General features: G+C 40.7%; 1 protein-coding gene across 2 annotated transcripts; it reads right to left on the bottom strand.

The window, feature by feature from the left end:
* Positions 1-26474, bottom strand: LOC122556025 (uncharacterized protein C2orf72 homolog). Of its 2 annotated transcripts, XM_043702390.2 has the most exons (3): positions 25696-26474; positions 10602-10718; positions 1-218 (listed from the first exon to the last, which is right to left on the bottom strand). In XM_043702390.2, the coding sequence occupies exons 1-3, from the start codon at positions 26354-26356 to the stop codon at positions 97-99; spliced, it is 900 nt and encodes a 299-aa protein (XP_043558325.1). In that variant the 5' UTR covers positions 26357-26474; the 3' UTR covers positions 1-96. The 2 variants fall into 2 exon arrangements, with proteins under 2 accessions (XP_043558325.1, XP_087849645.1); XM_087993519.1 differs by lacking the exons at positions 1-218; positions 10602-10718 and adding an exon at positions 14525-17218.
* Between the last annotated feature and the right edge of the window lie 863 nt (positions 26475-27337).

Here is a 27337-nt window from a genome sequence, read left to right as displayed (position 1 = left end):
TCTGGAAAATCAATCATTTAATTTGTTTTTCTCAGCAGGTCATGGTTTTCCTTAATAAACATGTTAATATAGAAAATAGCTGTTTATAAAACTCATTTAAACTTCTGTTTCCATATTCAGTCCATTATTTCTGCTAGAGTCAATCTGTAGGTCATTTTTACTGCCACCAGAGGTTGCGCCGACTGTCAGTTGTGGTGAAGCAGACTTCTTAGATGTTCCTAAAAAAAATACAACAAATACCAAAAACATAATCCCACAATTTAAAGCCAGAAACACAAGTTATATTTTCAATCAATGAGTCGAATTTGTCAAAATGAAGAACAGTAGAGCTCAAAATGAAATAGTTTCATTTAATTTGGCAGCAAACAAATACTTTAGTTACAGCACAAAATGATGCAAAGGGTGAAACATTTTATTCTACCTCAGTTTGCTTCAGTCAAGCCACAGCTGGACCATAGTTAATTTTCTAATCCCTATAACAGTCATTCTGTTGGCACTCAATCAGATAATGACTTTTATGCTAGGAGCAAAGTCTCACCAGAAATTGGATAAAAATAACGCAACTCTCTTTCGAGAAGAGTTTGCAGCAATCAGAAATCAGAACATTTAATCCATCATTCTGGATTTGATTTGAATGCAGTTTCCCTCAAATTCTTAAGTTATTGCGAACATCGTATGTGATGCATTATACATAAAGCTTTTCCAAAATTTTGTCCAATATTTCACACTGCTCCTCTTGGATTACTATATCTACATCATCCCTATCCTTTTTGAAATACAGAGACAAAAATGTGTTTAAAGTTCTTATATCCTCTGCATCTTCACATTGGCATGGTTGCTCAGTGATTAGCACTGCTGCCTCATAGTGCCAGGGACCTGGGTTCGATTCCTGTTTCAGTAACTGTGTTGTTTTTGCGTGGGTTTCCTCCCACAATCCAAAGATGTGCATGTTAGGTGAACTGGCCATGCTAAATTGCCCAGTGTTCAGGGATGTGTAGGTTAGGTGCATTAGTCGAGGTAAATGTAGGATATTAGGGGAGGGGAATGGGTCTGGTTGAGTTACTCTTTGGAGGGGTTGTGTGGACCTGTTGGGCAGAAGGGCCCATTTCCATGCTGTAGGGATTCTATGATCCTAAAAATTCCCTTCTTCATCTCAGATAGGTCCCATTTTTTCCATAACTATCGTTTTACTCTTTATATACTGGTAAAAGATCTTTATCTTGCTTGCTAGTTTTTTTTTTGGTGCCCTCTTTGATTTCCTTATTTCTTGTTTTAAATTGAGCCCTGTATTTTCTATACTTCGAGGCTATCTGCAGTTTTGAATTTTTTGTGGCAATCATAAATTTTCTTTTTCTGTTTAATCTTCTCCTATATTTTTCTAGATGATCATGGGGTCTAGATTTGGCAATAACATTCTTGTTTTTGGAAGGGACATGTTTGCTTTGTGCCCCAAGGATCTTACTTTTTAGGACCCTCTGGTTTACCACTGAGGTATCCTTTTGCAGTCCTATCTAGTCCACCTAAGCCAAATTACTTCTTGCCTTATCTCACTTAAAAGCTTATACTTCTTATTTATCTCTGTCCTTTTACACACTAATGCTAAATTTAACTGAATTGTCAACACTATCCAGATATGGTCATCCACTGTCACTTTACACTTGCCTTCCTTCATTTCCCAAAACCAGATCCAGAATTGCATTTCCTCTTATTTGCTTTGTCATACACAGGTATTGTTTACATTTTTTTCCTGGACACAGTACATGAATTTTTCACCTTCAATGCCGCTTATATTGTTTGAAACCCAGTTGATATTGGGATAGTTAAAATCTCCTGCTAGTATTGCCCTCTTATTCCTATAGGCAAAAATATGTCGACATACATGTTCCATCACTGTCCCACTATTTGGCAGTCTGTAGTGTATTCTGAGTAGTGTGACTGCCCTTTCTTAATTCCTAAATTAAGTCCATAAAACCTCATTTGTTACCCCGTTTGGCATATCATCCCTTCTCACAACTGTAATTGATTTATAACTAAAACTGCTAACCTCCCCTCGACCTTGTCACCCATTCTATTCTACCTGAAAACTCTAAATCCAGGTACAGTGAGCTGCCAGTTCTGCCCCTCCTTTAGCCAGGTTTCTGTTATAGCAACAGTTTCATGTTGCTATGTGTCTATCTTTGCCCTTAGTTTATGTCTTGCTTGTTTTACTTTAATATTTCTTGCATTAACAGCTCAAACCGTCAATTTGCTCTCCTGCCTGCTTTTTAATCCTTATTTCTTTTGTCTTTCGGAGTTGTTGACTACATCACTAACTAATGTTATAACTCCCATTTCCTGATCTGAATCTGACCCATCCATGCCTACACTTTGAATCCCATCCCCCTGTTACCAGTTTAAAACCTCACTAACAGAACTAGCAAAAGCCCCATTGAGGATATTTGTCCCATTTGTGCCCAGGTGCAACTGTCAGGCTTGTATAGGTCCAACCTTCCCCAGAAACAGTCCCAATGCCTCCAAGAATCTAAACCACTCCCTTGTACACCATTTCTCCAGCTACGCATTCATCTGATCTATTCTCTTATTCCTGCTTTTGCGAGCATGTGGTACTGGAGTAATCCTGAGTTACGACATTTGAGGTCCTGCATTTTAATTTATCCCCTAACTTCCTGTATTCAGGTTTCAGGCCCTAATCCCTTTGTTTACCCATGTCAGTGGGACCAATATGTGTCTATTTACACTCCCACTCCAGGATGTCCTGCACCTGCTCCATAACATCCCTGACTCTGGCACCAGGAAGGCATATACCCTCTTGGATTCATATCAGCGGCCATTGATGTTTGTCTGTACCCCTTACTACTGATCTCCTATTAATCATAGCCCTGCTGCTCGTTTTCCTCCTCTTCTGTGCAACAGAGTCACTTGTGGTGTCATCAACGTGGCTCATGCTGCTTTTCCCTGAGAGCCCATCCCCCTAACACTATCCAAAATGATATCGGTTTGATTAATTAACTAAAATTAATTTTAATTACCACTTACTCCTTGCAACTTACCCACTGACATTCCGTTTTTCACCCAACTCCAAAGCAACCCATCAACAGTTTGGACAGAATAATCATAATGAGACAGTACGTGTTAGAGAAGTTGGAATCCTTGAAAATGGACAAGTGACCAGGGCCAGATGGATTGTTCCCTACGATGATGCAGGGATCATGCAGGAGATAGCAGATGCTCTGACGATTATTTTCCAATCTTCACTAAACACAGGTGAGGTGCCGGAGGACTGGAGGAATGCAAATGTGATTCCTTTGTTTAAAAAGGATACAAAAGAAATGCCAAACAATTATAGGCCAGTTAATCTTATTTCAGTGTTGGGCAAATTGTTAGAATCAATCCTGAGGGATCAGATAGACTGTCATGGAGAAAGTGAGGACTACAGATGCTGGAGATCAGAGTCGGAAAGTGTGGCACTGGCAGAAACACAGGTCAGGCAGCATCCAAGGAGGACAGTTGACGTTGTGTGCATAAGCCGTTCATTGGGCTGTGGTGGGAGGACGAGGAGGAGGACGAGGAGGAGGACGAGGAGGAGGACGAGGAGGAGGACGAGGAGGAGGACGAGGAGGAGGACGAGGAGGAGGACGAGGAGGAGGACGAGGAGGAGGACGAGGAGGAGGACGAGGAGGAGGACGAGGAGGAGGACGAGGAGGAGGACGAGGAGGAGGACGAGGAGGAGGACGAGGAGGAGGACGAGGAGGAGGACGAGGAGGATGATGACAGGAGATAAATATAAGGGTGGGCCTGGACAGGACAGGTGGCAAGGAAGTTGGACAGATAGGACAGTCCAAGAGGGCTGTGCTGAGTTGGAAGGTTGGATCTGGATATATATTCCGCCTTGGGACTCTACGGCATCAATATAGACTTCACCAGTTTCGTTATCTCCCCTTCCCCCTCATCCCAGATCCAACCCAGCACCACCCTCTTGAACTGTCCAATTTTCTTCCCACCTATCCGCTCCACCCTCCCCTTCGACCTATCAATACGACCCCCCCACTGCACCTACATATCGTCTCCCCAACTACCTTCCCCTCACTCCCCATCCTCCTATTTATCTCTCAGCCCTCTTCACCCCCAACACCTCCCCCCATTCCATTCTTAATGAAGGGATTATGCCCAAACTTAGAACAGTACATCAAAGTACAGGTACTTCAGCCCTCAATGTTGTGTCAACCTTTTATTCTACTCTAAGATCAAACTGACCTATGTACCATTTACTTTACTTTCATATGCCAATCCAAGAATCGTTTAACTGTCCTTCATGTATCTGACTCTACTGCTACTGCTGGCAGTGCATTACACACACCAATCACTCTGTGCAAAGAACCTACCTCTGACATCTCCCCTCAACCTTCCTCCAATCACTTTAAAATTATGGCCCCTTGTGATAGCCATTTCTGCCCTGGGAAAAAAGTCTCTGACTATTCACTCGATCTATGCCTCTCATCATCTTGTACACCTCTATCAAGTCACCCTTCTTCGCTCCAATGAGAAAAGCCTCAGCTCCTTCAACTTTCCTTCATAAGACATGCCCTCCAGTCCAGGCAGATTCCTGCTAACTCTCCTCTGCAACCTCTCCAAAGCTTCATCATCCTTCCTACAATGCGGTGACCAGAACGGAACACAATATTCAAAGTGCGGTCTAACTACGCAGCTCTTAAACTCAATCCCCCTGCTAATGAAAGCCAACACACCACATGCCCTCTTAACAACTCTACAACTTGGTTGGCAAATTTGAGGGATCGATGGACATGGACTCCAAGATCCCTCTGTTCTTCCACACTGCCAAGAATCCTGCCTTTAATCCTGTATTCTGTTCAAATTTGACCTTACAAAGTGAATGACTTCACACTTTTCCAGGTTGAACTCCAACTGCCACTTATCTGCCCAGTTATGCATCCTGTCAATGTCCCATTGCAACCTACAACAGCCCTCCACACTATCCACCACTCCACCAACATTTGTGTCATAGGCAAACTTACTAACCCACCTTTCCACTTCCTCATCCAAGTCATTTATAAAAATCACAAATAGCAGAGGTCCAAGAACAGATCCCTGCAGAACACCACGGGTCACCAAATTCCAGGCTGAATTTCCATCTACTATCACCCTCTGTCTTGTATAGGCCAGCCAATTCTGTATCCAGACAGCCAAATTTCCTTGTATCCCTTGCCTCCTTGACTTCTGAATGAGCCTATCATAGGGAACCTTATCAAACACCTTGCCAAAGTTTATATACATCACATCTACTGCTCTTCTACATCAATCTGTTTTGTCACATCCTCAAAGAATTCAATAAGGCTTGTGAGACATTACCTGCCCCTCACAAAGCCACGTTGACTATCTCTCATCAAACTGTGGTTTTTCAACTGATCATAAATCCTGTCTCTCAGAACCATCTCCAATAATTTGCCCACTGCAGACCTAAGAGTGACAGTCTGTAATTACCAGAATTATCCCTGTTCCCTCTCTTCAACAAGAGAATAACATTTGCCACTCTCCAATCAATTGGCACTACTCCAGTGGACAGTGAGGACGCAAAGATTATTGCCAAAGGTGCAGAAATCTCTTCCCTCGCTTCCTGTAGTAACCTCGGGTATATCCTGTATGGCCCAGGGGACTCATCTATCATTATGTTTTTCAAAGTTTTTAATACATGCTCCTTTCTTAACATCAATCTGTTCGAGCATATCAGCCTTTTTCATGCTGTCCTCACAAATGTCAAGGTCCCTCTCGGTAGTGAATACTGAAGCAAAATATTCATTAAGGACCTCCCCTACCTCTTCCGACTCCAGACACAAGTTCCCTCCACTATCCCTGATCGCCTCTACCCTCAACTCTGGCCATCCTCTTGTTCCTCACATAAATGCAGAATGTCGTAGCGTTTTCCTTAATCCTATCTGCTAAAGCTTTTTAATGACCCCCTTCTAGCTTTCCATTCTTCAGTTCCTTCCTGGCTACCTTGTAACCCTCTACAACCCTGTCTGATCCTTGCCTCCTCAAGCTTAAGCAAGTTTCCTTTTTCCTCGTGACTAGATGTTCCACATCTATTGTCATCCAAGGTTCCTTCACCCTACCATCCCTTCCTTGCCCCAGTCGGACAAACCTATCCAGCACTATCAGCAAGTGCTCCATAAATCACATTTCTGTTGTGCATTTCCCTAAGAAAATCAGTTTCCAAGTTAGGTGCCCCAGTTCCTGCCGAATAGTATCATCAACTCTCCTGCTCCTCGGATGCTGCTTAACCTGTTGTGCTTTTCCAGCGCCACACTTTTCGATGATTGTCATGTAGAAAGACAAGGACTAGTCAGGGATAGTCAACATGGCTTTAATAAGGGAAGCTCAAGCATGATAATTTTAAATTGAATTTAATTCATTGAGGAAGTGACAAGGAGGATTGATGAGGATAGTCCAGTGGATGTTGTCTACACAGATTTTGGCAAGGCATTTGACAAAGTCCCATATGGCAGACAGGTTAAGAAAGTAAAAGCCCAATGGATGCAGGATAAGAGATTAGATTCCCCACAGTGTGGAAACAGGCCCATCGGCCCAACTGGTCCACACCGACGCTCCGAAGAATAACCCACCCAGACCCATTTCCCTCTGACTAATGCCCCTAACACTATGGGCAATTTAGCATAGCCAATCCACCTAACCTGCACATCTTTGTAATGAGGAAGGAAACCGGAGTACCCGGAGGAAACCCACGCAGACACAGGGACAATGTGCAAACTCCACACGGACAGTCAACGGAGGCTGGAATCGAACCTGGAACCCTGATGCTGCGAGGCAGCAGTGTTAACCACTGAGCCACCGTGCCGCCCCCAATAATAGTTGAATTGGATCCAAAGTTGCTTAGTAACAAAAACAAAGGGTAACGGTCAATCCTGTCCTCGCAAATGGAAAGCTGTTTCAAGCGATATTCTGCAGGGTTCAGTGTTGGGACTCCTGCTGTTTGTTTTATATATTAATGATTTGTACTTGAATCTGGGAGGCACAGTGGGAAATTTGGTAACAACACAAAAATTGGCAAGGAAGTAGGTAAGATAGGTGTAAGTTCCAAAATGATTTAGATGTATTGGTGGAGTGGCAGATGAAATTCAACTCTAATAAGTGTAAAGTAACGCATTGAGGGAGGTCAAACCGTAGAAGGAATACAGAATAAACAGGAATATACTGAAAGGGAGCAAGCTTGGTGTGCAAATACACAGGTGCCTAAAAGGTAGCAGTCCAAGTAGGTTGCAAAGAAGGTATATGGAATGCTATCCTTCATTGGCAGAATACAAAAGTAAAATTTTAGTGACGTTATGTAAGATACTAGTGAGGCCACAATTGGATTATCGTGCAGTTCTGATCACCATTTTACATAAGGACATAATTGCTCTGGAGAGAATGCAGAGAAAATTTACTAGAATGTTGCCAGGGCTGGAGAACTATCGCTAAAGGAGAGACTGAAAAGATTGGGGTTGTTTTGCTTGGAACAGAGAAAGCTGAGGAGTGACATGATTAAGATATACAAAGTTGGAGGGGATAGAGATAGTGTACAGAGGGGGAATCCATTTTCTTTGGCAGAGATTGCAAAAACCAGGGGTCATAGATTCAAGGTAAGCAGCAGAAAGATGAAATGGGACGAGGAAGAAAACATTTTATGCGCAAAGTGGCAGCTGTCTGGAATTCACTGTCTGAGTTGATGGTGGACACAGAGACCCTAAACTGTTAACTCCTGGAGCTGCACCTTAAGCACTATAAATTGCAGAGCTATAGACCATGTGCAGAAAGACAGGATTAGAAAGGGCATCTGGGTGTCTTTGGGTCGACATGGACAAGATGGGCTGAATGCTCCCCTTCTATGCTCTATCATTTCTATGGTTCAAAGTTATACCCAAAAGTTTTAAAAAGAAAATTCCATAAAGCCATATAATCCCTAATATTTATGTTGACATTATTGATATGAATATTTAAAATGAGAAAGCATACGAGTACCCACTTCCCAACAATAATGGAAATTAGCATCACTTAAGGTAAGGACTATTCAATTTTGAGAAACCAGATTAGCATTAGAAAGTAATCAAATTGTCATCTTCACTGAAAGGAATGTATCATTATCCATTCCAACTTATATACAAACTGCATCTCGACTGTGTAAATGATTGAGGAGGTTACCATCTACTTTGGAAGGTCCACATCACAAGAATTGTTTTGTTTAAGTTAAAAGATTAAAATTTTAGTTAGTCTCTTACCCTGGGCTTTCCACTAGAAGATCCTGAACTCTGTTACCCAAGTCCAAAACTGCACAGGTTTTAACAGTTATTGCCAAGAACTGGTTTAGGCAATCAGTACCAGCCATCAGATCTGGTTATATCACATTATGCATTTTCAAAATCTGCTCTCATCCACTAAAACTGCCTACTATGCCAGGATGAACCTAGAATGCAGAAACAACTATCAGTTTCCTTGTACTGCAAACCATGTGTTTTTAACACCATCTATCATCTCCGTTCACCCGAACAGTCACCAATAAAGTAAGAGGAGCTCATGGATTGTTTTGCCACAAACATAGAAACTGTCACTTCCCTCTCTTAGTTCACTTGGCCACATTTCCTCTAAAGATCCCCACATCCTTGTCTCTGGACTTGCATTGTTCTCTAGGTTCTCCCTTCATGCACATATTGTTAATTTAGTGCACAACTCCACCGCAGACCACCCGTTTTTTCTAGTCGATATTGCCAATAAGGCCTCCTCCTAAAAGTACAGTCTCATCCTTTCAAATTTGTCATTAACACCCTTCTCTTCAGAAAGTCAGCCCTTGATCCCATCATGTTTACAATCAATCGACAACTGTACCAAGCCTCCTGAACCACTCAAATCGGTGAATTTGTCATCTTCCAACCTGGCGTCCATGTTTCCCAAAATTCCTGGTTTTTACCCTTCCAATAGGATTCTGACCTGGTTAAAGTATCAAACAGCTTTCAGCAAAGTCAGAAATGACATGCTCTGTGACTGTGACAATGGTAATCGATGTCTCAACTTTCTTGACTTCTATTTAGCTTTTCATATAGTTCAGCACATCATTCTTCTCAAACGCTTCCCCACTATTGTATTTATCTGGTCCTGTTCTTATATCAATCCATTCAAAGTCATAGTCTGCATATCTTCTGTTCCCAAATCCACAATATTATCTCTGATGTTCTCCGAGGATCTATCCTTTACCCTCTTCTATTTCTTACTTTCATACAATCTTTCAGTTCAATCACATGAGTTTTCGCATGCAGGCTGACAATATCCAACCTTACATCACCACTTCCTCTACCACTTTCTCCACTGTCAATAAATGATAAGACTGCTAATCAGACATCCATGACTGGATGAATAGAAACTTCAATTCCAATAATATCTGATCATTATCTACCAGTTCCATTCCTCTTCCTGCCAAGTGTGTGAGACTGAACCTGATAATTCACAACCTTGGTGTAACATTTGACCCTAAGATGGCATGCAGACGTAGTCACAAACCTATCAAGAATTTTAAACCCACCTCTGTAACATTGCCTAACTTTGAACCTACATCAACCCTGTTATTAAAACCATCATTTGTACCTCCCCTGTGTTTAGATATATCTATTCCCCCTACTTGTGACTAACTTCCCTTATTTTCCCCTTCATACATTTGAGGTCATCCATACATCCGCACCCGTATCCCCACTTGCAGCAATGACCTGTTCAACCATCGCCCTATGCTTATCGATCTATACTGACTCCAGGCCATGCACCATCTTAATTTTGAAATTCTTACCTAAGTTTTCAAATCCCTCCATGGTCTTACTCACCCTTATTTGGCAATCTGCTAAAGCCCCACAACCCACCTACATACTTGTGCTCATCCAATTCTGGCCTCTTCAGCATCGTCATTTTAATTGATCTATTCTGATTTTAATCACCATTAGGGGACATTGGTGGAGTGGTAATTTCACTTGACTAGTAACCCCGAGTCAAAGTTTATGGTCTGAGGACATAGATACCATGAAGGGAGTTGAACCTAAAAGAATTTGGACATGCCTTTAGCTTCCAATACGTTCAGTTCTGAAACTGCTTCCTAAACATCCCAAACAGTTTCCTCATTTAAATCCATCCTCAAAGCTTATTGCTTTGAGAAGCTATTGATCATCTTCCTGAATATCTCTTTAGGTGACATGATGTCATGATGTCAAGGTGAACCATCTTGAAACTCTAACTATGTTAAATACTATATAAATGTTCTTTGTTTATACAGATTCAGTAGTAGTCTTAAGTGAATTGGATAAATACTTTGAAGCAAAAAAATAATTTCAGGAACATGAGGAGAAGTGGGAGAATTGAATACGAATTGGATTGTTCTTTAAAAGAGATACAAACTCTTTAAATGCTTTCCTTTCATACTGTACTATTCTATGAGGGATGTTTGAAAATTCCATTTTGTTTAAAAATACCAGACAACCAGACACAGGCAAATAAATATGTTTAAAATTTTGTACCATTTTTGAAAGAAAGAGGTATTGTCATTTTCCACGTACCTGCTTGGTCTATACAATTCCGAATGTTATTAACTTGTCTATCCTCTATACGCCTTCTGGTATTCCTGAAGAAACAGTAAATTCTGGGAAAACATATCCCTTGTCTCTTTCTCATATCTGTGAGCAAAATAAAATTTCCTTAGTTTCTGGTTTCATCAAAACAAAATAATGTATTGCTCTGGTTGTTTTATCTACTTCCTGTTGAAGTAATGTCTGCAAGAACAACATGAGGAAATAAAAATATTCCCACTTCCCTGGCAGGATCATACTAAGCAGTGGTACACATCCGTACTATTTTATGATTTGGAGATGCCGGTGTACTGGGGTGGGTTGGACTGGGGTGTACAAAGTTAAAAATCACACAACACCAGGTTATAGTCCAACAGGTTTAATTGGAAGCACACTAGCTTTTGGAGCGACTACCACCTGATGAAGGAGTGTCGCTCTGAAAGCTAGTGTGCTTCTAATTAAACCTGTTGGACAATAACCTGGTGTTGTGAGATTTTTAACTACTATTTTATTACTTACTAAGTAGTAGTATTGAAGCTAGAATTAAGCATGCCAGAATTAAATATAAACATATACAAATGTGGAAATATACAAATATAGTTTTCACAAATTCTTAAAATCTACATTTTTCTACTTTTGGTAGACTCCATTAAAATCTACAGACTCTAAGCTTTTAGGTATGAAGAGGGAGCTGAAATTATAGGGTGTATAAGATCAAAATAATTGAATGTAGCTGTGACAAATTAATGAAGGTTTCAGCAGATGGTTACATCAATGAAAGAGGCAAGTGACATTCCAGTTGTGGAAGTAGGCAGCTTGTGTAATGGGAAAGTTATTGAGCCAGAAACTTGTTTTAGATTCAAACAATAAAGAATGGTATCAATTTTGTTCAATATGATGGTAGCAAGGAAGTGAGCTGAAATATGAAGTTGTACCAGAAACCAAAAGACAATGTGTTTCCCCTCCCCCAAATGTTTGGGTGGAGGAAAAGATGATTCCAAAACTGAAAATTAGAGACGTAGCATAGAGGCAATGTGGGAGTCAAAAGAGGCAATGGAGAGCTAGAGAGAGAGTGTATGAACATACATGTACCAGTAAACTCCAGGAAGGGCAATTTTAATCCTTTATTTCCTCTTAGATCCGATGAAACTCATGTTCATTTGTCTAAACATTTATTAATACTTGCATGGGAGATACAAATATCATGCATGCATATCCAAAAGTGATGTATAGCTCAAATCTTTATTGCAAGAAGATTTTATTCTATTTTTTTTCAGATAAATTTGCAAACAACTATCCCAACAAATAGTTTCCTCACCCCATCTCTACCTAATTTGTTTGCATAGTTCACATTCAAAGTTAGTAGACATTATCTAAGCAAGTTCAAACTAATACACATGATTATATTATGCACACATACTCAAACAAATACATGTTATTATAGTATCCAATCATATCATTACAAGTTCACATCTCCGAGCTGCAGTACCTTTGTTATTACCAGTAAACCTAGACTATTTTATCCTTTTCAGTCCCTCCTACTGCCTATACTGGTATTTTTCCTTTCATCTAGATCTGCGGATGATGTATTGAGGCACAATGTTGGAACAAGTAAATAGAACTGATCCTGGGGACACTTTTAAATTAATGACACAGGGCTCAGAGGCTAACAATTGCTGTGATGTAATGGGTGTCAGTAGGTAGGCAAGAGTGAAGCCAAATGATGACTGTTCTAATCAGCTGGATAACAGCGGCACTGGGATTGGTATGATCACCTCTAAAAGGCTAGAAAGAGGCAAAACACACTTCAGCTAGTTTCACAAAGGATCTTTACGTGCAGTACATTAGGGATATGAAAGGATGAAAAATTGATTGGGGAAATCCAAACAAAAGGTTTTGGGTAATTAAAGGCCTTTGGAAATTGAGATTGTAGGTGGTGATTAGTACAAATAAGTTTTTATTGGTGAGATTTTAACTGTCCACATAAAACATAAGAGAAATAAACGAAAAGGACATTTATTTTAAGACTTACTTTTGGGGCCTGAAATTCCAACGAAATGGAAGCTTCTTTGCACCTTTTGCACATGGTTAAGCTCATTTTTAAATAAAAAATCAAAGGAATCACAGATGCTGGCAATTCAAAACAAAATTAGAAATTGCTGGAAAAACTCCACCGATCTGGCAGTATCTGTGGAGAGAAGGCAGGGTTAATGTTTTGGGTCCAGTGACCCTTCGTCAGAATCACTGGAAAAAACTCAGCTTCTGAAGAAGGGTCACTTGACCCAAAACATTAACTCTGCCTTCTTTCCACAGAAACTGCGAGACATGTTGAGTTTTTCCAGCAATTTCTAACCTCATTTTAAATTGTGAAGTAAGCTAATTTACAGATAGAGAGACCTGCAAACAGTCTAAATATACATTAAAGGGTTGTTTGAAGGCCTTGGTTTCACCCATTTGCTTTAATTCTTAGTTTTCTATCAATTTCTATTCGTGCTGCTTTAGAAATCACAATGACATTTTTACTTGCTCTCTTATCAATTAAAAAATGAGAAAGTTATTTTACTGATTCTATTAAATATTTCAGAACATTTTATCGGGATTAATTGAAAGAAATTTGTTTCTAGTCAGGGTTATAACACACACCCTCACCGACTTGTGCCATACCCAGATTTGCATGTTGACAAACAGCAAGCAACTCAAATCTGACACGGTGTTATGTAGCCTTGCAGACTACTTACTCCCTTTTACATCATCCTTCCATGATTTCAAAATGATTTAAAAAAAATAATGATATACATTGTTTGCATCTGGTCAGTTAGAATGATGATTAACTCAAGTCTTTATCTGCTATTTAGTTTTTCCCATTTCCAAACTCCAAAATGCATATGTGCTGTGTACATAAAGAAACAGCTGAAAATGACAAAGGGAAACTTTAAAAATGTATCTTTGGATCTTGTATATATTTTAACATGTTTGCTTTATTCCATGTTTACAAAGAAAATGCTGGGACAAATTAGAATTATGTGATGTTATTCATAAGCATCGTTACAAAATGGTTCATACAGTTTAAAATGTTATTTTTCAAAAAAATAAAATTTACATAATTTCACACCAATTCGTGTTCCAGTTATTTCATTCCTGATGAAGGGTTTTTGCCCGAAACGTCGAATTTCCTGCTCCTCAGATGCTGCCTGACCTGCTGTGCTTTTCCAACACCATTCTAATCTAGACTCGTCACAGGAGTAACCACGTTGTACTCTCGTAGGATGCTATATTCATAGATCAGTAATCCAACAAACTACATTATTAATCCAGAGCTGTAAAATCAATGCTGCTGTGAAGGTTAGAGAACTTATATTTTGTAAATTAAATAAAGCTGGAATATAAAGCTATTAGAGGTAATAGAATCCAATGAAAACCCATCCAAAGTATTAATTTCCTTTAAAAAAGAAAATCTACTACCTCACTAGTTTAGCTTGTACATGATTTCAGATCCACAGCAACATGGTTGTCATCTTTAAAAATTCATTCACATGATGAGGCTGACACTGGCAAGGCCAACAATAATTGTCCACCCCCAGGTGTCCCTCGGAAACTGGTGGAGAGTTGCCTTCTTGAACCATTGCAGTCTATAAGTATAGTCAAAGTGCTGTAGAAAGACAGCTCCAGGATATATGCAGCATGGTGGCACAGCAGTCAGCACTGTGAGTTTGTTTCCAATCTTGTATGATTCTGTATGTGGAGTCTGCACATTCTCCCCATGGCTGTGTGGATTTTCTCCTGTTTCCTCCCATAGTCCAAAGATATTTGGTTAGGTGGACTGACACCTTCCCAGCTACCTTCCCCTCAACCCTTCCCCCCAGTCTCTCCACCCATTTAATCTCTCAGCGGTCCCCCTCCCCCAAATCCTGATGTCTGAAACGTTGACTCTCCTGTTTCTTGGATGCTGCCTGACCTGCTGTGTATTTACAGCATCACATTATTCAACTCTAATCTCCAGCATCTGCAGTCCTCACTTTCTCCATGCTAAACATTACCTTGTAGTGACGTGGGATGAACATTATCAATGGTAAAAACCCCAATGCGGGGTTACAGAGATGGGGGTGGGTCTGGGTGGAATGCTCTTCGGAGGATCGATGCAGACTGTCTGCACTGAAGGGATTTCTAATGATTTTGACCTAGCAACAAAGTCAGGATGGTATGTGGATTGGAGAGAAAACTTCCAGATGGGTGTTTCCATGCATTTGATCGTTTTGTTTTTCTAGAGCAGGCCTGGGCATTTTACAGCCCGCGGGCCATATCTAGTCCTTTGGTCGTTCCTCTCCAGCCCGCATGAGGTCAATCTTAAATTAGAACATAAAATGAAAGAGTATTTACGCCACGCACGCAATACAACTGTGTTGCTTTTGTTTTGAAAAGGATGCTTTTTAAAATTTATGTATGGATACACATGCGCGTGTATGAACAGCTAAGTGAACGTTGCTGGCTAGCCCTCAAAATGTCAGCTCACGCCAAGACAAGTTGTGTCATATCCCACAAAATTGCCAGAAACAGTAAACAGTTTTCTGATGGAAAGTTTATTAAGGAGTGCTTGTTGGAGTCTGCAGAACTAAAATGCCTGGAGAAAAAGGAGGCATTTGAGAACGTGCCCCTCTCCCGATGCACTACAATGAGAAGGATTGGGGACATCGTGAGATGCAGCACAGAGTGGTCAACTTTGACTTTTTTTTCTTGACTTTGGATGAGAGCTGCGACATACGTGACACAGCCCAGCTACTCATCTTCGTACGTGGGATAACTACGGACTTTAAAATCATGGAGGAGCTGGCAGCCATGCAGTCAATGAAAGGAACAACAACTGGTAATGATTTGTTCACGGAGGTAAATGCATATTTGGACACGTTGGGATTAAAATGGGACAAGCTGGCGGGTGTGACAAAGGATGTTATCCAAATCAAACGGGAAAAAATGTTGGACTCTTAAAGAGAATGCAGGATAAAGTGACAGAAATTGGTATTTTTGCATCAGAAAGTGTTGTGTAAGTTAGTGTTAAAAATTAACCATGTGGTTGATGTTGTAACTAAAATAGTTAACTTCATCAGAGCAAGAGCTTTGAATCACAGGCAGGTTATTGCACTTTTGGAGGAAAATGAGACTGAACATAGTGACATAGGCTACCACACAGGTCGCTCAGCTGTGTGGTAGCCTTTGTCACAAATATTTGATTCACTCTTGTTGGGAGGTGGTCATTGCTGGGCACACATGATGCGAATACTATTTGCCAGTTATCAGCCCAAGCCTGGATGTTATCCAACTCAGGCTGCATACTGACTCAGACTGCTTCAGTTTATGAGGAGCTGTGAATGGTGCTGAACTTTCTGAAAATATCAGTATCTGACCTACGATGGAAAGAAACTCATTGATGAAGTAGATTAAGATGGTTGGGCCTAGGATACTACCCCCCAGGAACACCTACACTTCAGTCCTAGGTCTGAAATGATTTATGAAATTCACTAAAGATCCTTAAATAGCATCTTCCAAACCCATGATTACTGACACCAGGAAGAACAAAAAGGCAGCAGATACATTGGGAACACCAGTACCTGTAAGTTGTCCTTCAAGCCACTCATCATCCAGACTTGGAAATAGATCACCATTCCTTCAATGTTGCTTGGTCAAAATCCTGGAATTCCCTCCCTAATGGCATTGTGGTCTACCTAAAGCACAGAGATGCAGGGGTTCAAGAAAGTAAATCACCACCACCTTCTTGAGGGAAACCAGGGATAGGCAATAAATGTTGGCCCACCAAGCGACACCCATATCCCAGGAGTGAATTAAAAAAACCCTCCAACATTATCTTATAACCATCTTCCTTTGTGATTAGTAGGATTCCTCTGGGTGGAGTCTTTTTCTGATTTCCATCAACTCTATCTTTGCTAAGGCTACTTGATGATGATGCCACACTTGGTCAAATGCTGTCTTAATGTCAACAGCAGTCACTCTCATTTCACCTCCGGAATTTAGCTCTTTTGTATGCGTTTGATTCAACACCGTAATGAGATCAGGAGCTGAGTGGTCCTGGTGGAACCCAAACTAAATGTCAGTGAGCTGATTATTAAGGAACAAGTACTCCTTGATAGTGTTGTCAATGACACTTTCCATCGCTTTAACGGATTTTAAATTGGCCAAGTTGGATTTGTCTTGCTTTTCGTGGACATAACATTCTTAACCAATTTTCCTCATTGGTCAGGTAGATGGTAAGTGCTGTAGCTGTACTGGAAAAGCTTGCTAGGGACGTGGCTAACTCTGGAGCACAAGTCTTCAGTATCATTGCCAGAATGTTTGTTAGGTCTCTTTGCACAGTCCAACGTCTTCAGCTACTTCATGACATCATTATGCTGGCCTAGCAAACCTCTCAGTGTCAAAAACTCTTCAAGAAGTATAATCCATATTCCATTTGAGGAAGGAAGAGTCACCAGACCCAAAACATGAACTCTGATTTTTCTTCACAGATGCTGCCACACCTGCTGAGATTTTCCAGCAACTTCTGTTTTTGTTCCCGTGTATAATCCACATGTTCTGTAATGGTTCAAATGGCTCATCATCAGCTAAAGAAACAAAGACAATGAGGGATGGCAATAAATGCTGGTTTCAACAAAAAGCCCACACCATGAAAATGGATTAGAGACATAGATTCATACAGCATGGAAACAGACCCTTCAGTCCAACTCATCTGTGCCGGCCAGACATTCAATCTAACCTAGTTCCATTTGCCAGCATTTGGCCCATATGCCTCTAAACCCATCCCGATGTGTTTTAAATGCTGTAATTGAACCCGCTCCACCACTTCCTCTGGCAAATCATTCCATACATGCACCACCCTCTGCGTGAACAAGTTACCCCTCAGGTCCTTTTTAAACCTTTCCCTTTTCACCATAAACCTATGCTCTCTAGTTTTGGACTCCCCCACCCTAGGAAAAACACCGTGGCTATTCACCTTATCCATTCCCTCCAATTTTATAAACCTCTCAGGTCTCTGACTTTCCAGGGAAAACAAGCCTCAGTCTATTCAGCCTCTCCCTATAACTCCAGTCCCGGCAACATCCTTGTAAATCTTTTTTGAATCCTCTAAAGTTTATAGGAAGGATTTATTAAAAGGGCAAACAGAACGGGACACAATATTCTGAAAATGGCTTCACTAATGTCCTATACAGCCGCAACATGATATCCCAACTCCCATACTAATTGTTATGGCCAATGAAGGCAAGCTTGTCGAATTCCTTTGTCACCAGCCTATTTACCTGTGACTTCACTTTCAAGGAACTATGCATCTGCACTTCTAGGTGTCATTGTTTGGCATCATGTCCCAGGGCCCCTGCCATTAAATATATAAATCCTGCCCAGGTTTGCCTTACCAAAATGCAACACCTCACATTTATCTAAATTAAACTCCATCTGCCACTCCGCAGCCCATTGGCCCATCTGGTCGAGGTCTGTTTGTACTCTGAGATAATCTTCACTGTCCATTTATGTTCGTGGTCATCTGCAAACTTATTAACCATGCCTTCCTATATTCATATTCAAATCATTAATGATTTCTGTGTTTAGTTGTGTTCTGAGCGGACTCCAAATGTTGTTGTCAGATTCAAAGACAGCAGAAAATGACAATTTTGGTCAACAATATGACTCCCAAGATCCAGTCAGATTTCAAGCTCTTTTAGCTAAATTTACCTTGGGAGGTGATTTTAAACTGACAGAAGTTAGAGTATAGTGTAGATTTTGACGTACAATGGCAAAAATCAATTTATACAGAAACTTAGATGGAAAGTCAAAATGGCACACACAATAACGTAGAATTGGAAGTTAAAAGGAAAAGCTCAAGGAAACCCTGACATAATTAGACCCTGTGTGGATACGCAGGTTTTCTCTCCTAGCAAAAAAATGTCAAGAAACAAGGCAGAACAGTCATTACTGCAAAGCAGTTTTCAACTAAGAATTTTGCAACTTTTCATCCTCTTCAATGCCCAAATTGAAAATTCCAACATGTACGTAACGCCGGAAGAAAATCTAGAGAAGCACTGAGTTTACATTTACAATTTAGGCATCTAATAAAAACTAAGAAAATTTATACAAAGGCATATAAAAAAAACCCTACTCCTTATAAAAGAAAAATAAACAAAAAACTTAAACCATGAATTAGGGCAATTACAGCATACATTTAATATTTGGAGAACCAGGAATGAATTTTTGCAAGAGAATTAAAAGAAAGACTTTTGGAATAAAACAGGAATTTGGATAAGCATTTCAATTCATAGAGTCATACACTACAGAAATTTGAAAGTCCAAATTAATGTGCCTTAATATATGTTGTAGCATCTTAATCTCCTTTTTATTAGTCCCGCCAAGCAGAAAACACTGGAAACACTCAGCAGGTTGGCAATATCTGTGGTTGTAGCACTTTCAGTTTTTGTTATAGATCTCTAATATCCAATTGTCTGCTTTCCTAAACTTAAGCATTTGAGTTTTGAACACAAAATATTTGTGACTATATCAGAACCATACAAGGAACACAGCTCTGGCGGTGGTAACTTTTAAATCAAGTTCAATAACATCAATACTGCCCGTTTCTAAAAACTTACCACAGAGAAGCAGGCTGAGTTTTTATTTATGATAGTGACAGTTAGGAAGTGGGAAAAATAACAGAATTTTCAACTATTTCTCAACAACTCTCTCCTAGTTAGTTGCAATTCTAATAAATATACAAGTAACCCTAGCTGTTTCAGGTCCTGACAATCTGAATGAAATTCCAGCTGATCCCTTCAAACTACTCAATTCCATTAGGTATACAGGGTATGTTATTGACCACACATTAATGATTAACGGTGAGGAAGCAAATAAGTTAAACCTTGAGGAGTTAGATATTTAAATATTTATTTTGGGAATTTTTGTTTGATGTTCATTTTCTGTAATGACCAATGAACCCATTCACGAGTCCACTTCTTTCTGCAACTCAAATGAATAATTACGAGTTTGGAACTAACAGGAAACATGCTGAGACGCAAATGCACCTAACACTACGGGCAATTTACCATGGCCAATTCACCGAACCTGCACATCTTTGGACTGTAGGAGGAAACTGGAGCATCCGGAGAAAACCCACACAGAAATGGGGAGGAGAAGTGCAAACTCCAAACAGACAGTTGCCTGAGGTGGGAATTGAACCAGGGTCCCTGGCGCTGTGCGGCAGCAGTGCTAACCACTGAGCCACTGTGCCGTCTATGCAGTGCATAGTTTCTGATATACTGCTATTTCTACGTGTCCGAAGGGAGGAAATGCATTTTCCCTTCAGACAAGTGGTAACATTATTGGGTAGATTTTAGCTTGTTTATCATACAGGTTCTTAAGTATTTAGTATGAATGAATATCAACTACTCCTGATGACTTCTCAGTACACTGGCACATGATAGTCAGGAAGTGCAAGAAGCTAACTCTTGAAAAGATTCTCTGAAGGTATTTAAAAGTTTAGAAACCTGGGATCTAAGGACAAACTAATAAAATTAGAATATTTACTTTTCCATTTGTATTGAAAATAACCTATGTAACCTGATATTTTAGCTATATGTTATTTCTTCACAGAAAGAAATGCAATGCTGGTCTGAGGCGGCAGAAGAGTGCCTCCAGGACTGCTTGCAATCAGTGACTGGACCATACTCAAGTACTCAGCGCAAAACCTAGACCACCGCCATGATCTTCACAAGCAAATGTGTGAAGCACTGCATGCCAAAGTAGTCAATCTGGATGTTGCCCAACCAGAAACTTTGAATGAACTGTGAAATCCACTGCCTACTGAAGGCCAGGCATGTAGTATTCAAGTCAGATGACCTAGAACAATACAGAAAATCCAGATATCACCTCCACAAACCCAAGAGAGATGCCAAGAGGCAGTACCTAACCAAGTTAATGACCCAAACCAACGATATGGACACCTGCCATCTGTGGCAAGGACTAAACAACATAAACGGTACAAAGTGAAGCAGAGCAAGATAGTGGACAAAGACACATCCCTCCTTGATGCACTTAATGCTTTCTGTGCTCAGTTCAAGCAGAATGCCAGCAGTGCAGTGTCATCTGCACCGACTACCCCGGATGCACCTGTTCCCTCTGTCACTGCTGCAGACATCAGATTGGTCTTCCTAAGAGTCAACCCAAGGAAAGCGACGGGCCTAGATGGAGTCCCTGACCATGCCCTTAGGTCCTGTGCAGACCAGCTGGCAGAGTATTCACTGACATCTTCAACACTCCTTCCTACAAGCTGAAGTCCCTACCTGCTTCAAGAGTTCTGGTGAGGCTACAATACAATACAATACAATACTAAAATAACCACCATTCCAGTACCTAAGAAAGCACATACAACATGCCTTAATGACTACTTCCCAGTGGCTCTGACCTCCATAACTGTAACGTGCTTTAGAAGGCTGGTGTTGGCCCACATTAACCCTAGCTTCCCAGCCAGCCTCGATCTCCTGTAATTTGCCTGCCAATGTAACAGGTCCACAGCAGATGTCATTCACTAGCACTGCACTCATCCCTGGAACATCTGGACAACAAAGACACCTACTTCAGACTCCTCCAGTCATTGAAGGCAGAGCTGTAGTCAACACCATTATTCCCCCACTGACTGATCTCAAAACTCAGAGACCTAGGTCTTGGCTCCACCCTCTGCAACTGGATTCTCAGCTTTGATAGATTGCAATCAGTGAGGATAGACAACTGCACTTGTCCCACTATAACATTTGACACTGGAGTATTTGACAGCAATCTAAAGTCATGACTGCCTGGTTAAGAGCTGAGGTTTGATGCATATTCCCAGGACTCCCCAGGGACTTCTGCTGGCTCTGGTTCTGTAATTCTGCAATGCAGACCAAATGGAACTGCACTTCACAGAACCAGGTGCTGCAATGGATCCTAAACAGTTATACAAAAAAAAAACCCAAAAATCTTGCATGTGCTAGGAAATTTAAAATTAAAGTTAAAAAACTGGACTTACTCAGATCAGATCAGACAAGATGTAAGAGAGTTATGGAAACAGACCTTTGGGTACTTATGAAAGAAAGGGAAAGGGCAAGGTTGTGAATGTAATTAGCAGCAAATATTGTTACAATTCTTGAAGAAACCGATAACTTTTTAGAGAGATGAATTTCTCAAATAATCAGTGGAAATAACACTCAACTTCACTTTAAAGAATTTTTCTGCATCAAGAAAGCTAAAAATGAACATAGATCAAATATGATAACTTGTAATGGAAGAATAAAACTAAAGAAAAAGTTTCATAATTTCACAGTAAATTTCACATTGACTAACTGCATAGTTTAAAATATTTCTTGTGAAAATGTTCACTGTGCACCATGCTTCTTGCAGATATGCAAAGGGTTAATTTCAAAGTCATTTCCAACTCTCCAAAGGTTCACCCCTCTCCCCAGCACACCTGGTCAAAACTTCCAGTATCCTTTGGCAATCATTCCACCCCTCCAAAGGTTTTCAGATGATCATGATCAGCAAGGCACACCCTGACAAATCCCTGGATCACACTGCTGTTGAATAGCTTCCATATGCTGCAGCAGTAACACATCATTTCTTCTGTTGTAACTATCATATTTGATTAGACATATTAATTCCTTCATATACCGTACAGTTTCTCTTTCACTGTTTACAAAATATGAAGAAAAAAAAAATCACCAGTATCAATCCAATATGTGAGCAGATATTGTCAAGAAGAGACTTAAACACAAACTTAAGACCTAACTTTCACTTGAAAGACTAGGGATATTTACCAGTCCTACTCACCAGTTGGCTTCTTTCTGTGCACTTATGTTACATTATGGTTTGTAACATCACTCACCATTGGTCTCACTGCAGGTTGGCTTTTCGATGCATGTCTTTTATCCTCACCCACTCATTTCTCATACTTGCGAGTTTATTTCTTGCAGTAAGCCCTAGTTAAAGTACTTCTGCCCCTCTTGCATGGAGTTTCCACTTTAAAAGAAACTGCTAACAACAGTCAGTAACTCACTTGGCCTTTATCCTACACTGCTGAAGTAAGACAGCATGCCTGGAGTAGCAACGGGTTTTCTGAGAAATAAGATGCCAATTGGTGGAGCTCCTACACAAGACTCCATGCATTTCAAACAGAAGCAGCATGCAATAGATAGCATTAAATGATTCCACAACTAAGATCACAACAAAATTCTGCAGACCTGTCTCAGCCAGTCATGAATGATGGTCGACAGTTAAACTAATTGGAGGAAAAGGTTTCTAAAACATCCCATTCTCAATGATGACACATTAGTGCAAAAGAAAGCTTAAGCATTTGTCTAAGTGAGGTGCAAGTGACTGACATGGACATTAAAATAGCATTCGACAGTCTGTTGCATCAAAGAGTGCTTGCAAAATTGAAGTCAGTGAGGATCACAAGTGAAAATTCTGGTTTGAAGTCATACCAAGGAAAGGAATTTGCTGAAGATATTCCCTGTAGGAGTTTCTCATCTTCAGCGACTTCATCAATTACTTTCCCTCCATCATAAAATCAGAGATGGGATGTTCACTTATGACTACAGTGTGTTCAGTTCCACTTGCAACTCCTAGGATGCTGAAGCAGTGTGAATCCACATGCAACAAGACCCGGACAACATTGAGGCTTAGGCTGAAAAATGGCATGTGGGATTTGCAGCATACAAGTGTCAAAGAATGGCCATTTCCAAAAAGACAGAATCTAACCCTTGAAATTCAACAGCATTATCAATGAATTGCTCACTATCAACAACCTCGGGGTTAGCATTGAACAGAAGCTTAGAACATAGAGCATTACAGCGCAGTACAGGCCCTTCGGCCCTCCATGTTACACCAACCTGTGGAACCAATCTGAAGCCTATCTATCCTACACTACCCCATTTTCATCCATATGTTTATCCAACAACCATTTAAATGTCATTAAAATTGACAAAGCTTAACTGGACCAAATGTGTAAATATTGTTGTGGCTATATAAGCAGATCTGAATTTGAAATTCTACTTTGCAAGGCCTGCCCATCATCCACAAGGCAAAGGTGATCAAAATTTGCCTGAAGACTGACTTCCACAACCCTGAAGAAGCCAACTATCAGCCTGCTTAATTAGCATCCCATTCACCACTTTAAACATTCATTCTCTTCACCAACAGTTCATGGTGTGCAATCTAAGATGCACTGTCGTAACTTGCGATGGGTTCTCTGATAGCTTTTCCATAATTAGAATCTCTGCCATCTAAAAAGGAAAGACCTGCAGAAGCATGGGAATACAATCACCTGCAAGTTCCCCTCCAAATCACACACAGTCCTGACTTGAAACTATATTTCCATTCTTTCCTGAATCCTGAAACTCCCTCCCTACAAGCACTGCGTGTTCCTACACCAGATGGGCTGCAGTGGTTCAACATGGAAGTTTCTTATCTCACAGATCCATCTCAAGAACAATTAGGGATGAGTAGTAGTAACCTTGTTAACAATGTGTACATTTTGAAAACAAGTAATTAAAAAAAAACTGACACCAAGTCAAATAGGATGACTTAAGACAAACAAGTAGTTTACCAAAGTAATAGGGTTGAAAGACAATTTCAGAGTATGACAAAGTGAGCTGAACTGAAGAGTTTAGGGTGAAGACTCCAAAGCTCATGTCCCAAAAAATTGAAGGCATAACCAGAATTGGTGAGGCAAAGGAAGTTGGGCTAATGATACTGATATTCTGGAAGAAAATGGGTTAGCGAAATGCAGTGTGGAGGGCAAAGCAGTAGTTTTTCACTGCTGTCTATTAGACTTCTTCATTTCTATGTTTTTAATGCCTTACCAACTCTACATATCCTTTATCTTTCTTCAGTGTTCCTCTGTCGATCTCGTGTTTCTGGGGGCTGGTATCTGAAACTTACCAGTGGGCTATCAATCCTAACTTTGTTTAATGAGTGAGATGCTAAATTTGTACAGGCATAGGGATTATAACTTCATCTGGCCAAACCTTACACCAGCTGAGTGCCAAAATCCTAATCCACTGGCAGCACGCAGGCTTGTGGGTGACAAAAATATAGTCAAAACATTATTTTACTTTAATGTTTATTCAATAATATGATACTATTTTTGTTGAATATCATAACTACTGCGTTGTGATCAATGAGAAAACTTTTTATATACTGTTATCACACAGTTAACACAAGCAGCTTCTACTCAACATACTAACAGTACAATATAAAAATCCAGAGATTACTGCCCAATTTGCTCTAATTGCCAAGAAACCCTGCTCCTTTGTGAGTTGCACAAAAATGGTTTGTGCCTGGCTTGCTATTCAAGGCAGCACATGGAGTTCTTGTGGTGAGTGTTGGCATGGACTAAATTTGCTACAAAGGGAACTAGGTTAATTCAGTCGAAAGTACCCTTTCCAACTTTAACAAGCAAACACGGTCTCATTTCTTTAGATATTAATAATTAAGATATTTTTAAAACAGTTTTTTTTGTCCTTTCTTTCTCAACCCAATCCTTCATTTTCTTTCTATCTGGTTTGACATAGTACGTCAGAATAGTGAATTCAGTCTATGGCGCAAAAGCAATTCTTCCATCCGATTAAAGAGATACAGATTTTCTCCCGCCGTTTAAACGTGTAGAGAGGAAGGTAATGATGCTTTGATGTCTCACTAACTGTATATGACCTTGCTAAATCTAATAAACACACTGCAAGCGAAATCCAGTGAACTTGGTGTCAGTATGCCAGAGACATGAATCTTCGAAGAGAGCGGCAAAATGTGTTTGGGATTGTGGGCACCAGATAGTTTTTGTTCTCCCACCTATTAAATATATCCTTTATAGAATGATAGAACAAAAACGGCCAAGTGGCTCAGATTGGTATTCTTATGACAACAATGCATTTTATCGATGATTAACTATATTCAGAGAAGGTAAGGTCGCGGGGGGAGGGGTAAAAATCCACCAAAACAACGGTAAGTTACAATTCTATACCCAAATATGGAATACGTGAATCTTTAATTAGGCGAGAGTCTCACTAGGTACCTGTTGTCATGCTCGAAACAGCTCGGAGGACAATACAGGTGGTCTTTTTCAGCTGTAACATGGAGTCTGGCTGGCTGGCTATGAAAGGTAGAGCTTGCACACATTCACCGGGGTGCCGATGAAAAACTATCCGCAGATAGTAGTCTATCAGGCGAACAGCAACACTGAGCTCCCCGCTCACAGCGTCAGCGTGGACCACCGCAATGAGAGCGGGTAAGTCTTCCCAAGAGCTGGACCTCTGCCGAACATCCTTCAGGAGCTCTCGGATCACGAGATCGTTCTGCTTGTTACAGATGAAATCTTGATGGAAGAGAAAGAGAATAAGCCGGGCTTTGATCCTCCTCTGCTCCTTACTCCCATTAACCATCTGGGTCACCTTGCTGGAAGATTCTAATAAACTCTCCAACTCTCGCTCCTTGTCAGGCTCAGATTTCTTGCATTGCTGCTCCATCGTGTGCTGACTGCTACCCGCGTCCGACAGTTTATTGCAAAGTTTCCCTGAACATGGAAACAAGTTATTGACGAACTGAAACATAAGGTCCCTGCTCTCGCACACCTCCCCAATCAAGAAGATACTCTCCCTGCCTCCTATGGCTTTGACCAGCTGCTGGAATTCCCTCTCGGTCCAGTCTGGATCGAGGTCTGCGTTCCCTCCGTCCATCTCTCAGTCCTGACTCAACCCCTGAGCAAAAGCCACTGCACCCCGGAAGACCCCGCCTCTTCGAGCGCCACCTTTCCGAATATTGACGAATCAGATGCGCCAAAACAAAAGAGGGCGGTGCCACTACTCTTTGTGATATCACAATCAATAAGAAATAGGACTTCCTGCTTTCATCTCTTTGAGACCCTGTTCGTTGGGTACAAAGAGCTGGTGCAGTAAACTGCAATGGTCCCACCTTGGTATCTGAGTGATAGCCTGGTATTAGGGATACGTCCAACACCAATACAAGTTCTTCCCGAGGAATTTACTTTTCCTGTACAGGTGCAAACTAGGAACTCCTGTTTGAGGTAAATATACTTATGATAGGAAATTTTACGACAGTGAAGGTATAATAGGTAGATGGAATAAGAAACATATGAATGTCAGCTTCTTTGCTGTTTTTGCTATGTGATTCTATGTAAAAAGTGTATTGGTGTGATGTTAAGACTGTGGGGAGTTTGCACATTCTCCCCCATGTCTGCGTAGGTTTCCTCTGGGTGCTCCGGTTTCCTCCCACAGTGCAAAGATGTGCAGGTTAGGGTGGATTGGCCATGCTAAATTGCCCATAATGTCCAGGGATATGCAGGTTAGGTGCAGTAGTCAAGGGTAAATGTAGAGTAATGGGGAATGGATTTGAGTGTGATACTCTTGGGAGGGTCGGTGTGGACTTGTTGGGCCAAAGGGTCAGTTTCCACACTGTCGGGATTCTATGATCTTAACATCAATAAAACAGTTCATGGCCTTCAATACCCTATGTTACTTAGGAAAAGAAGATTAGTTACAGAGGTAACCTGTTTGCTCCTTTCAGTTCCCTCAAGATTTTAAATAAAAATCAACTTGGAAAAAATCAACAGGTCTGTCAGCATGTGTGGACAGAGACAGAGTTAGCATCTGCATATTCAATACCCCTTCTTCAGAATTTTTGTTTCAATGAGATCATCT

The sequence above is a fragment of the Chiloscyllium plagiosum genome, unplaced genomic scaffold, assembly GCF_037043375.1.
Source record: "Chiloscyllium plagiosum isolate Xiang-an unplaced genomic scaffold, Cpla_swu_hap1 HiC_scaffold_13, whole genome shotgun sequence".
In the NCBI taxonomy this organism is placed as follows: domain Eukaryota; kingdom Metazoa; phylum Chordata; class Chondrichthyes; order Orectolobiformes; family Hemiscylliidae; genus Chiloscyllium; species Chiloscyllium plagiosum.
Note: the sequence above shows the minus strand (reverse complement) of the source record. Positions and strands in the feature narration are given on the sequence as shown.